General features: G+C 41.1%; 1 protein-coding gene across 5 annotated transcripts in view; it reads left to right on the plus strand.

The window, feature by feature from the left end:
• The window catches only part of GPR180 (G protein-coupled receptor 180), a 44,673-nt gene continuing 32,263 nt past the window's right edge, over positions 616-13,025 (plus strand). For 3 of the 5 annotated variants that reach the window (XM_021065784.1, XM_021065783.1, XM_003131046.4), the window contains exons 1-3: positions 618-869; positions 3,570-3,728; positions 12,766-12,966. In XM_021065784.1, coding sequence (XP_020921443.1) covers positions 725-869; positions 3,570-3,728; positions 12,766-12,966 — 505 coding nt within the window. In that variant the 5' untranslated portion in view covers positions 618-724. Of the gene's footprint in view, positions 870-3,569; positions 3,729-12,765; positions 12,967-13,025 lie in introns of all 5 variants that reach the window. The other 2 variants (XM_005653819.3, XM_005653818.3) reach the window with 2 other exon arrangements.

Consider the following 13,025-nt stretch of genomic DNA (forward strand, 5'->3'; position numbering starts at 1 on the left):
ACTATCCAGAAGAGGCGCCAATAAGCTGTTTCACGGAATTGGATAGATGTAGGGATGTAAGGGGTAGGGTCTGGGGTGTGTCCCACCAATTCTCAGCTGTCTCCTCTGCTGGATGATGGCATAACGCAAGAAGACAGGAAACCTAGAAGGGAAAATCGGTTGGTGCCGAGAGACCACGCGTTAAATTGTAGACAGGTAGAGTTAAGTGTCTTGGAGACATTAAAGTGGAAACGTCCAGTGAGTTACATATGCGCTTTTCTGGAGTATTCCTCTCCACCAGAAATGGTGCTGTTGTATGTCTTTTTTAGTTTTTTTTTTTTTTTTCTTTTTCCGAATCCCGCACATCCTTGAAAGATCTTTTAGCCCCGGCCAGCGCGCCTGCGCATGTGCAGTGGCACCAAGCGCCGGGCGAGGAGGAGGGCAATCATTTTTCCGTAACATGAAGCAACATCCTCCCGGTTTCTCCATAAAAAAGGCGGGAACTAGCCTAGAGGCTGGGGAGTGATGGGACGCCCGTTTCTGCACGCCCCGCCCACTTCAGCATCTGATTGGCGAATATCTTTGGCTCGTGGCGGAGAGGTCCTTCTGATTGGCTGGCAGTCTCCAGGGACGGGCCCGCGGCGCCGGTCCTGCTCTCTTCGCCCCCCACCCGGGAGCTGTCGACGTGGGGCTGCGGCCGCAGGCTGTCAGGGGTCTGGGTGTGCCTGCCGAGCGGGAGGAGGGGATGGGGGGGCTGCGGCTGCTGGCGGTGGCTCTCACCTGCTGCTGGTGGCCGCAGGGCAGCCAGGGTAAGACCCTGCGGGGCAGCTTCAGCAGCGCCGCGGCCCGAGACGCTCAGGGCCAGAGCATCGGCCACTTCGAGTTCCACGGTAGGTGCGGGGGCGAGGAGAGGGGTAAAGGCGTGTGGGCCCACCCCGCGGGCCCCTCCCTTCCCGCCTCGCGTGGGGAGCCTGGAGCCGGCAGCGATGAGGCCGGAGACTTCACCCAACTCACCCGTGCTTCCCGCTCCCGCATTACCTGCAGCCACCCCCACCGTAGCTCCTCGCAAGCGTGGCGTGCATTTATTGCCAAGCCCTCTGTTGCTGTTCCCCAGATCCTTGTCAGTACCCTCCCCCCATTAGTGGCTGTATTCTGCGCCTAAAAGACCCTTTCCCCCAATCCCCTCCGTACTAACGAATGTGCAGATGACTCCCCTGCTGCATGTTTCCAGATCTTTCCCTCCAAGCATCATTTGCTCACTCCTGTCTCAGCCTCATTGTATACGCTAAGGCACCGTAATTACGTGTGACTTGAAGTCCCAGAACTTAGATTTGCTAGGTTTTGTTGTTTTTAAGATAAATTTGCTAAAACCTACTTGCAGCAGAGAGGTTTTGGAAACCAAATAAAAATTTGGTATCTCGTCACAAGTGCCAGAACCGTTTGGTTATGTCCCTACTAAAGGAGTAGCTTTACCATGGACCACGAGGCCTAGAACTAATTTGACAGAAATGCATGCAAGTGTGCCCTGGAAGCTTCATCGTTTGTATCCACGGTGGTCCTTCTGAAATTAGATTGCATTTGATTCTTCCCTTCTAGGTCTCCCGCAAAAATCCATAATTGTTAAATGAAAGAATCTGCATTCATTCTCCACTTTATTTATTTGCACCCTCGAGATTGGAGTGTTGTTCTTGGTACATATTCTTGGTACTTTTAATTTGACTACTACTGTATTTCAAAATAATTATTTGCCTTGGTGAGGTTTTAGGATCCTATAAAGATCCCATAGGGTCTTTAGCATTAGAAGATGCAAGATCAGAGTATTATCCTAGAGAGGATCCTTAGGAGAGTATAATAAAAGTGAGAAGCTAAATGGTTGGGAAAGAAATTGAAAGTCTTGAATTACAGAATTGTTGGTATGAAGGTAGAAGAAACTGAATTTATTATTTTTAATCTGAAGTTTTAAAAATAACTGAGAAAAGGAGATATAACCCATTTTCCAAAATCCAATGTGAAATAGACCTTGGGTGAATGAAGAAGAAACTCTAGAAAGAGTTCAATTTTTTATTTTTTTTGGTAATATTTTCAGTTTCCGAATCAACTGGCTGTAATTATGACCATTGACAGGGATAGTAATGTCACCACAATGAATGGCACAATCTGGACAGCCCTAGAAAGTTTGGCATGTATGGAAGCTGTCACTTGACTTGTTTCTCATGACTTGCAGTCAGGCTTAGACAACACCGATATTTCATAATAATTAAATGACAAACACAAAGGAGAACCATGTAGTAAATCCAGATTTCTCAGGAAAGGTTGAGGAATACCGTGTTCAAGTATATTAACATACACACTTTTCTCTGTGTGTATATTTTCCTGATACCAATTTTCAATGAATTAGAATTCAGTGCTAAACTATATACCGTACTGAAATAATGAGCTCTAAATCAGAATGTGATTTTTAGATGTTATTAGGGCCTTGGAGTCCCTTTTAAAGCTGTTGCTAATTTATAATATAATCAGTTTATATAGGAGACTTAGACATTTTGTGATGCATACTATACATTTAAATTTATTTAAAATGGTTTTTGTTGTTGTTTTGTCTTTTTGCCTTTCCTAGGGCCGCTCCTGCAGCATGTGGAGGTTCCCAGGCTAGGGGTCTAATTGGAGCTGTAGACACTGGCCTCCACCACCAGAGCCGCAGCAACGTGGGATCCGAGCCGGGTCTGTGACCTACGGCAATGCCGGATCCTTAACCCACTGAGCAAGGCCAGGGATCGAACCCGCAACCTCATGGTTCCTAGTCAGATTCGTTAACCACTGTGCCACGGCGGGAACTCCGAATTTGTTTAAAATGTTTAATCCAAAGTGATAATAGTAAAATAAAAACAACAATAATAGGAGGATAAACACTCTTTAGCTGGAAAAAACAGTCCCCTGCTCACCCAGAGTCCCTTTCCCTAGAGACAGCTACTTTTTGCCATTTCTGTTCTAGTCCTTAAATGCACTTGCTGTGTGCAACAAGGCTCCCTCTAGACTTGTCTTACAACATACAGTGTTCTGAAAATTCTTTTGTAAAAGTCACAGATGTCAAACTTTATATCGGGTATAAAAGGTCTCCCTTCAGACTCATTTATTAAACTTTCTTATGAGCTATGTTTATTTTTATAGTAAAAGAATAAATATTAACAGCCATGTTATATTAAAAACAAAAGAAACTTTGTCAGGAGATTTCTATAGTTTGTAAACAAATGTTAAAGATGCCGCATGGTTGTAAAACGAGGCAAAATTCTATGACAGTAAATGTCTGCATAGGGCAGATGCTGCTGTTTATTCAGTGAAAAGCCATCAGTTATCAGCTAAAGTACAAGGAAACACCACATGTTGTTTTGGATAATTAATGCGAGTAATCTGGTGACTTGTATCTGAATGGGACAATCTACCTAATGTGATTTACCTGGTGGTGAAAGTGAGATTTAGGAAAAATGGTGCTCTTTCAGTTCCCATCTTGATAAACAGAGGTATTGAATTGCCTGCCCATCTCGGTTCCAAACAAGACCACACTAGTTAATAATTTTTGTTTTAATGTCCAGGTGACCATGCTCTTCTGTGTGTCAGAATCAACAACATAGCGGTAGCTGTCGGAAAGGAAGCTAAACTCTACCTGTTCCAAGCCCGGGAATTGCTGAAGCTGCGGGAAGGCAGTAATGGTTATAGTTGTAGTGAAAAACTATCCAAAGCTCAGTTGACAAGTGAGTATATCCTGTTTGCTTTGATCATTATGTATGGTTTTTTTCCTCACTGTTTGAGTAGATCAGGATATTTCATAGCACAACATACATCACACTCAGTTGACACCTTGTCTGGTGCACTTTCCATGAAGTTTAAGGAAACTAATCTTTTCCTTGATCAAAAGACAGAATGCCTTTTCCCCTTCTTATTCAGAATATTTGGGAAAAAACTATAATAATTTAGATAATTTATAAAGATGTGCTTTTCTTCATTCAGACTTCTTACGTGTCACATAATTCATACCATGTGGCAGATATATTTTGACCCAGTGGCAGCATGGAGTGACTGATAACATTTGTTGAATGCTTATTATCTGGTAGAACTGAGCTAAACACTAAGCATGCTTTATCTCAGTTAATTGTGTAATTTAGCCCAAGTGATGCCGTTTTGCAATGTGTTATTGGAACATGGGACCTAGTCATCTGGTGACACAATATGTCATTTTGGAATGTGCTAGCACCACATCGTTTGTAAACCCCTAGGTCTGCCTCAAGAGAGTCTCTGCTTTTATTATTCTAATTGCTTCAGTCCTTGGGTTCTTCCATTCTCGTAGGCACTGTCCCATGCATGAGAGTGTTAGCCATCCAGAATGCGTGCAAATGTTTTGGCTGTAGAAGTGAAGAGCATGTGTCCTGCTACCCATTTTTACCCCTTGGAAGTCAGTTGGTTGTTAATTAGGAATGTGAAACATCCATGAGAGAAAATAGGAATTATCCATTATCCTCCCCCCCACCCCCCCACCCCCGCTCCCATTTCCCTTACCATGTTTTGCATATCTGTGAGTCTCTGAATCTTCTTTTAGTCTAGTTGGTAAAACACTGCCTTTACCGAGCATTCATTCTTCCTCGGCTTAGCAGCTGTCTGGTTCCTCCACAGCCTGAATAGGGATGAGAGTACAAGCCCCCAGTCCTTGCCACCCGTCATGGGGATCTTTTCTCTAGGTTTGTGAGACGACATTGACAGTACACTAAAGAAGTCTGAATGACTGGATTCAGATATTAAAAAGACAGTTATTTACCCCAACCCTGAATTTCAGAACTTACCTGGGAAATCCTTGCAGATGCTCATTATCAATTATCTTTTCCTTCCTATACCAGTTTTCTCAGCTAAGTGTTCTCTATATGTATGAGAAGTTTTAGCCTTCTGTTCCCAGGCTGGTAATATCCAAAACTGAACGCCCACTCTTGCCCATCCAAACCTGTCCTCTTCCAGTGTTCCCCTTTCAGGCCCTGGCACCACGAACTGTCCAGTGAACAACCAGACCCAGGGAGTCTTCCCCCACGCCCCGCTTTGATCTCTTTACTCCCTTTCAATCTAGTAAGTTACCTCTAAATGTCTCTTGAATTCATCTACCTTTCTTCATCTCTCCCCTCACCGTCTTTTCCCCAGCTGCCATAATCTCTTGCCTGTACTGTTGCAACAGCTTGTGGCTGGCCACTGCTGCTGTTCCGGTCCCCTTCTGTAACCAGAGTGATCCTTCGGAACTGCTGGTCTGATCTGTCACATTCACACCCTCACCACACTTTTATTTTTATTTATTTATGTATTTACTTATGCTTTTTTTGGGGGGGGGCCACACACAGCATATGGAGGTCCCCAGGCCTGGGGTGGAATTGGAGCTACAGCTGCTGGCCTACGCCACAGCCACAGCAATGTGAGATCGGAGCCTCGTCTGCAACCTACACCACAGCTCACCACAACGCTGGATCCGTAACCCACTGAGGGAGGCCAGGGATCCAACCCACATCCTCATGGATACTCGTTAGGTTTGTTACTGCTGTGCCCCAATGGGAAGGCCTCAGCACACTGTTAAATACTTCAGTGGGTTCCTACTGCTCTTAGGACAAAGGCGGCCCTCCTTAACCTGTGAGCAAAGCCCTCTGAGTCTGGCCATTGCATGCTCCCCAGCTTCATCTCTGAGCATCGCCCCCTCCTGCCTCATTTTATTTATAGTGCCGGTTTTGTTTCAGAGCCGCCCTGGGCCTTGGTTAGGCATTTCCTCCACTTGTTCTTCCTTTCCTGTTTTAGTTCCTTCATCCATGAGCTTAACATTTGAGTCTTTATTTATTTTTTTGTTTTTTTTTGTCTTTCTGCCTTTTCTAGGGCCGCTCCCGAGGCACATGGAGGTTCCCAGGCTAGGGGTCTAATTGGAGCTGCAGCCGCCGGCCTATGCCAGAGCCACAGCAGCACGGGATCTGAGCTGCGTCTGCGACCTACACCACAGCTCACGGCAACACCAGATCTTTAACCCACCGAGCAAGGCCAGGGACCGAACCTGCCACCTCATGGTTCTTACTCGGATTCGTTAACCACTGCGCCACATCGGGAACTCCAACATTTGGGTGTTTATAACTCTTATTTTCCTCTACAGCATTTATTATAGGTACTACTTTTCATCCTATTAATTTGTTATAAAACAATCAGTGAGAGCAGCAGGGCTCTTTTGTTCTATTCATTCATTCATTCATTCATTCATTCACTGAGCGCTTCCCATACTATTCTAGGCACTAGTGATAAATCAAGGGACTGAAATACTGACACTTTCTCATCCTTAAGGCTCCTGAGGGTGTGAATCTGATCACTGTGAAATTGCAGTGGTGATATGAATTATGAATGTTAGTTACATGGTACTATGAGTGGAAATTTATGATAGTCTGAGTGAGAATTTATGATAATTTAGTGCTCAGATTAGCATTGACTAAGTATTTGTAGGATGAATTGTCATTGAGCTTTGTGCTTGAAGGGTTTTTGGTTGGTGGGTCATTTGCTTTGTACTTGGCACCTCAAAAATTTTTTTCTTTGTCTATTGAAAACTTATCAGGCTGTTTGATGCTTTGACCCATAGGAATTGATTTTTTTAATTTACATGATCAATATTATGCCATATACTTGCAAAAATGTGATTTTCGTATCAGTCAAATACTTTCACTCCCAGAACTTATGTATACAGGGAGACTTGGTACATTGGAAAGGGAGCTAGATTAAGAATCACTGCTTGTGACTTATAACAAGCTCTTGTTATCTTTGAGCTGCCCCTTACCTATCTTTACACCAAGGAAGTTGGGTTTGTTTTCTTTAAAGTTCCTGAAAGTCCTAAAATGCTGTGAGTCTAATTATAACTCTTCAGGTGGCGTTACATATGTAGAGAACTATCATTTGTAAAACCTCTTGCTGTTTATTCTTTTTCTATTTTCCCTTCCGAACCTTCCCTACTCTGATAAGTGCAGAGATATTCTTTGGAATTACTGAAATGGGAGATCTCAGGAAACAGGAATTTTTGAGGAATGAGGAATTTTTGTTAAATTTGGAGGCCTGAAACAAATTAAATACTAGTAGCATATACACCACTTTCTATGTATTTAATCAATTCTTTTTCCAGTAACAAAAGCTGTCTTAACAATATATGTATTCTTCAACTTTTATACATTATGTGTCATAGTCATAGTATTATTATTATAGCATGTTATTTTTTAGAAGCTCTGATGCATTGAGACGAAGAGTATATCCTTAAATTCATGACAATGTAGAATTATCACATACTTGAAAATAATTCTTTATAGAAATAATTCTCATTTCCTGGCCATTAATGAGACTTTTAAGAATTAATAGCCTTTCACCTATTTGGCGAAAAGCTCATTAACTCTGCCTAACTCCTATGTAAAACGTTATTGCTGCCAGTGAACTATGAAAAGATGAGTAGATTTGAAAAATCTCATATTGTTGAATGTTGCTTGTGATTATATGTCCTCCCAAACTAACATTTGAGAAATTACTTTTTAGTCTTCCTGTTTTCTCTTTTAGTAACGTTATAAAACATCAGATTTTTTTAATGATAAAAACTATTTTGTAGGTTTTTAAAGCAAACAAAATATTTAAATGTTCTGAAAATGATGAGTTTCTATGCAAAAAATTTGCCGTCAGATTACAAGAATTAAGTTAATTTTGTACATAAAACACTTTCAGTACTGTCTTTTTACATCACAGGCATATATTTTCTTTGGTACACTTGCTATATTTATAAAGTACTTAAAGGTGTTAGTGTATTATTCTGGGTATTTTTGTTAACAGCATTCATTTCCTTTCATAATATTATTGGGCAATTAGCCATTCAACCCCATTCTCTGCAAGTCAAGTTTTGTTAACATTCGAAATACTAATTATATCAGCATAGAATAAGCATGCTGGGCTGTAGTCTTTTGTCTCAAAAACAATGACCACACAATTTTGTCAAGAGGCTTGTTTCCTAGGCTTACTGAAAAACACAGCAAAGACAAAAACTAAGGTCAATATCACTTTATGAAGCACACTTTTGTTTTTATTTGCTGTAGAGCCACATAATTAAAAATGAAACATGAAAAAGCATATTGGTAAAAATATAATGGTTAATTTTTATATTGTTTTATCTAAGAGAAAAAGTGCAAATGAGAAAATCTCAGCATAGCAGAGCCCTTCTGTAATCAAGTCCAGATTACAAAATTGTGAGGGCACATTTCAAAAGCCTTATTTCTGAGTGTCTTATTGATCATATGTTGAATTCTTATTAAAGGTCTTCAAATATTTAACAGAAACTAGAGTCTTTGCTGCATTTGTCCAGAAGCTGTGGAGTAAGAAAACAGTTTAAATGCCAGCTAAATTAAGATATCCAAAAAAAACAATGCTGTGGTGTTATTAAAAAAATCATTTTGTCCAGTTTAAGTACTGTAATGAAATTCCCAAATGTAAAGTTTAAGTTCTCAAAATTTGAATCCTTATTAATTAGATGCACCTGAACCTCATTTATGAAGATAACCTATAAATAATATTTTTCCAACTTTTTGTCAGGAAAAATTTCAGTTATACAAAAAGGTTGAAAGTATAGTACAGCCAACATCTGTATACGCTTGGCTTAGATTTCGTACTTTTAATATTTTGTTATGTTTGCTTTATATTTGTATTATGTCATTTTTTAAAAAAATTCTCTTAGAATATAGTTGACTTACAAGGTTGTGTTAATTTCAGGTGTACAGTGAAGTGAATCAGTTGTATACGTATATCCAATCTTTTTCAGATTCTTTTCCCATGTAGGGTATTATAGAGTATTGAGTAGATTTCTCTGTGCTATATATAGTCAGTCCTTGTTAGTTATCCTTTTTATGTATAGCAGTCTGTAGATGTTAATCCCAAACTCCTAATTTACCCCCCTCACCACCTTTCTTCTTTGGTAACCATAAATTTGATTTTGAGTCCCTTTCTGTTTTGCAAATAAATTATTTTGTATCATTTTCATTGGATTCCACATATAAGCGATATCATATGATATTTGTCTTTTTTGGACTTACTTCACTTAGTATGATAATCTCTTAGTCCATTCATGTTGCTGTAGATGGCATTATTTCATTCGTTCTTATGGTTGAGTAATATTCCATTATATATATGTACCCTTCTTTATCCATTCTTCTGTCAATAGACATTTAGGTTGCTTCCATGTCTTGGCTATTTAAATAGTGCTTCAGTGAACCTTGGGGTGCATGTATCTTTTCAAATTATGGTTTTCTCTGGATATGGGCCCCAATAGTAGTATTCCTGGATCATATGGTAGTTCTATATTTAGTCTTTTTTTTTTTTCATTTTTAGGGCCAGACCCATGGCATATGGAGGTTCTCAGGCTAGGAGTCAAATCAGAGCTGCAACTGCTGGCCTCCGCCACAGCCACAGCAATGCCAGAGCTGAACTGCACCTTCAGACTACACTGTAGCTTGCAGCAATGCCAAATCCTTTAACTCACTGATTGAGGCCAGGGATTGAACCCCCATCCTCATGGATACTAGTTGGATTCTTAACCCACTGAGCCACAACAGGAACTCCTGTTTAGTCTTTTAAGGAATCTCCATACTATCCTCCCCAGTGGTTGCACCAATTTACATTCCCACCATAGTGTAAGAGGGTTCTGTTTTGTTCACACCCTCTCCAGCATTTTTCGTTTGTAGATTTTTTTGATGAGGGTCATTCTGACTGGTGTGATTCTTTTTTTTTTTTTTTTTTTTTTTTGTCTTTTGTCTTTTTGTTGTTGTTGTTGTTGTTGCTATTTCTTGGGCCGCTCCTGCGGCATATGGAGGTTCCCAGGGGTCGAATCGGAGCTGTAGCCACCGGCCTACGCCAGAGCCACAGCAACGCGGGGTCCGAGCCGCGTCTGCAACCTACACCACAGCTCACGGCAACGCCGGATCGTTAACCCACTGAGCAAGGGCAGGGACTGAACCCGCAACCTCATGGTTCCCAGTCGGATTCGTTAACCACTGCGCCACGATGGGAACTCCTGACCAGTGTGATTCTTGCTTTTAATTGAAATAAAAATGAGTTGTGGGTGTCTTGAGCAGTTCACCATATTTCAGCGTACATCTTACAAGAGTAAGGACATTATTCTCCATAATCTTTACTGTTAGCATAACAATACCATTACTGCACCTAAGAAAATGACTAATTTCATAATGTCCTCCAAAATCTCTTCCATATGCAAATTTCCGCAGGTACCTCAAGAAATGTCTTTTATTTTTTTTTTATTTTTATTTTTTTGTCTTTTTAGGGCCACACTGATGTCATATGGAAGTTCCCAGGCTAGGGGTTGAGACAGAGCTACAGCTGCCAGCCTACACCACAGCCACAGCAACGCAGGATCCTTAACCCAGTGATTGAGGCCTGGGGTCGAACCCACATCCTTATGGAGACTAGTCGGGTTCATTACCACTGAGCCATAATGGGAAGTCCTGTCTTTTATTTATTAAAAAGGTTTGTTTGGGTTTTTTTTTTTTTTCCCGTTTGAGGAAAAGATCAAGACTAACCAGCATGCAGGGGAGGCAGTGTAGACTTGGGCATTAGGCCCATCATAGTCCTGTATTTTAAGAATACTCTACTTTGCATAGAAGCAGACCCTCTTACATCGGATTTTCATATACTGTCTCATTTGCGCCTCACAAGAACTCTGAGCCGGACAGGCAAGTATTTTGTGTCCTACTGAAGAAGCAAATTTAGAGAGGTTAAGTCATGTGTATGATGAGTCATGAAGTTGGGAAGTAGCTGGGCCAAGGCTTGCTCCTCTACCTCTTCTACTGTCGATTACGTGTTTTTGTTTGAGATCCTGCTCTCCTGCAACACCGTGATGGTGGTAGGCAGTTCCTCTTAGGTCAGAATCATAGTTGTAGATCAAGAAAGGATCTTGGACATCATTTAGTGTTGCTCAAAGAGGGTGCTATTGGCATTCGGGTAGAACAGGTCATTATTGCATGAGACTTTGTCTTGGATTGCATGAGGTTTAGCACAGCCTCACTTCAAGTATTTCCCAACTGCTGTGACAAAGAAACTGTCCCTACACATTTTCAAAATGCCCTGCATGGGAACAGAAGTACCCTGGAGTGACAAGCACTTGTTGGTATAACCACTTTGTTTTAAAGAAAGGAAAAGGAGGAGTTCCCTTTGTGACTGACTGGGTTACAAACCCAGCTGGTCTCCTTGAGGCCGTGGGTTTGATCCCTGGTCTCATTCAGTGGATTAAGGATCTGCCGTGAGCTGTGGTAGGTCGCAGACATGGCTCAGAACCCGCATTTGCTGTGGTTGTGGCTGTGGCCATCAGATGGAGCTCCGATTCGACCTCTAGCCTGGGAACTTCCATAAGCTGCAAGTGTGGCCCTGAAAAAGCAAAATAAATAAATAAATAAATAAATAAAACAAGGAGAAGGACAATTAAAGGGACAGTTAACTTTATTCAGCAAATTCTATGTTATGGATGCCGTGCTAAGTGACTCTTAATCCTTGCATCAGCTCTTTGCCCTAAGCATTACCTTCATTTTATAGATGAAGGAAGGAAGTGTCATTGCTTATGTAACTAGCCCAAAGTCATATAGAAGGTAAAGTACTGGAGCCAGGATTCATGCACAGGTCTGTGTGAGGCCAGCATTCATGAGTCCCCCCTGCCCCCCATACACACACTATATAGATCTGACCCAGTATAACAACTCTTATTTTCCTGTAATTTCTGCTTTTCTACTTTTAGTCTATTTCTAAAGACTAACAAATCTGGAAGAGATTTTGGAAAATCTTTTGAAGGTGTTTGTCAGTCATAGTTTTTAGATATTATAATTTCCAAAGTTGAATGCTCCATTTTAACTCAAATAAGTAATTTTCAGAAATATCACTTTGATGGTTACACAGCATTGTGAATGTACTTAATATAGAACTGTACACTTAAATGTTGTTAAAATGGGGAGTTCCCACTGTGGCCTGGCAGGTTACAAACCCAACTAGTATCCATGAGGATGCAGGTTTGATCCCTGGCCTCACTTAGTGGATTAAGGATCCAGCATTGCTGTGAGCTGTGATGTGGGTTGCAGATGCAGCTCAGATCCCATGTTGCTGTGGCTGTGGTGTAGGCTGACAGCTGCAGCTCCGATGTGACCCCTAGCCTGGGAAACTCCATATGCTGCAGGTGCATCCCTAAAAAAAAAAAAAAACCAAAAAATTGTTAAAATGGTAACTTTTGTATTGTTTAACCACATTTAACCATAACAAAAAAAAACTTCTTTGGTTTCAGCCATGGCATGTGGCGTTTCCCAGGCCAGGGATAGAACTCATGCCACAGAAGCGCCCCAGCCATTTCAGTGACAACATAGATCCATAACCCACTGTACCACATGGGGACCTCCCCCCGCCCAGTTTTTTTAAAATGGTGCTAACCAACTTGAAAATTTTGAAAGCAGGTAAAATTGAAATTCGTAGTTGCAGTGAAACCATTCTAGTCATTTGTGGTATTTCGTAGATCTTTTATAGTGACTCTTTTGGTCGGTTAAAATATTGTTATCTGCTTTATGACTTACAGACCTTATTCCAGTACTATATCAGGGCTTGGGCAGTTGAGGCAGTAAGAACTAAATAAAAAAAAACCTAATTTCCAATTGATTATGTGACTAAAACAAAATGAATACATTTGAGAGTTTTGCATTGAAAATGCTATTTTTCTCTTTAAAGTGACCATGAATCAGACTGAACATAATCTGACAGTGTCCCAGATTCCACATCCACAAACGTGGCACGTGTTTTATGCAGACAAGTATACGTGCAAAGAGGACGATGAGAATTCTCAGGGAGAAGATATCCCGTTTGAAATGATGTTACTAAACCCAGATGCTGAAGGGAATCCATTCGATCATTTCAGTGCTGGGGAATCTGGTAAGAACATGTCTTTAAATATATGTCTTAAATATAGAAAAAGATGCCCAAGTATCTTC

The sequence above is a fragment of the Sus scrofa genome, chromosome 11, assembly GCF_000003025.6.
Source record: "Sus scrofa isolate TJ Tabasco breed Duroc chromosome 11, Sscrofa11.1, whole genome shotgun sequence".
NCBI classification, from domain to species: domain Eukaryota; kingdom Metazoa; phylum Chordata; class Mammalia; order Artiodactyla; family Suidae; genus Sus; species Sus scrofa.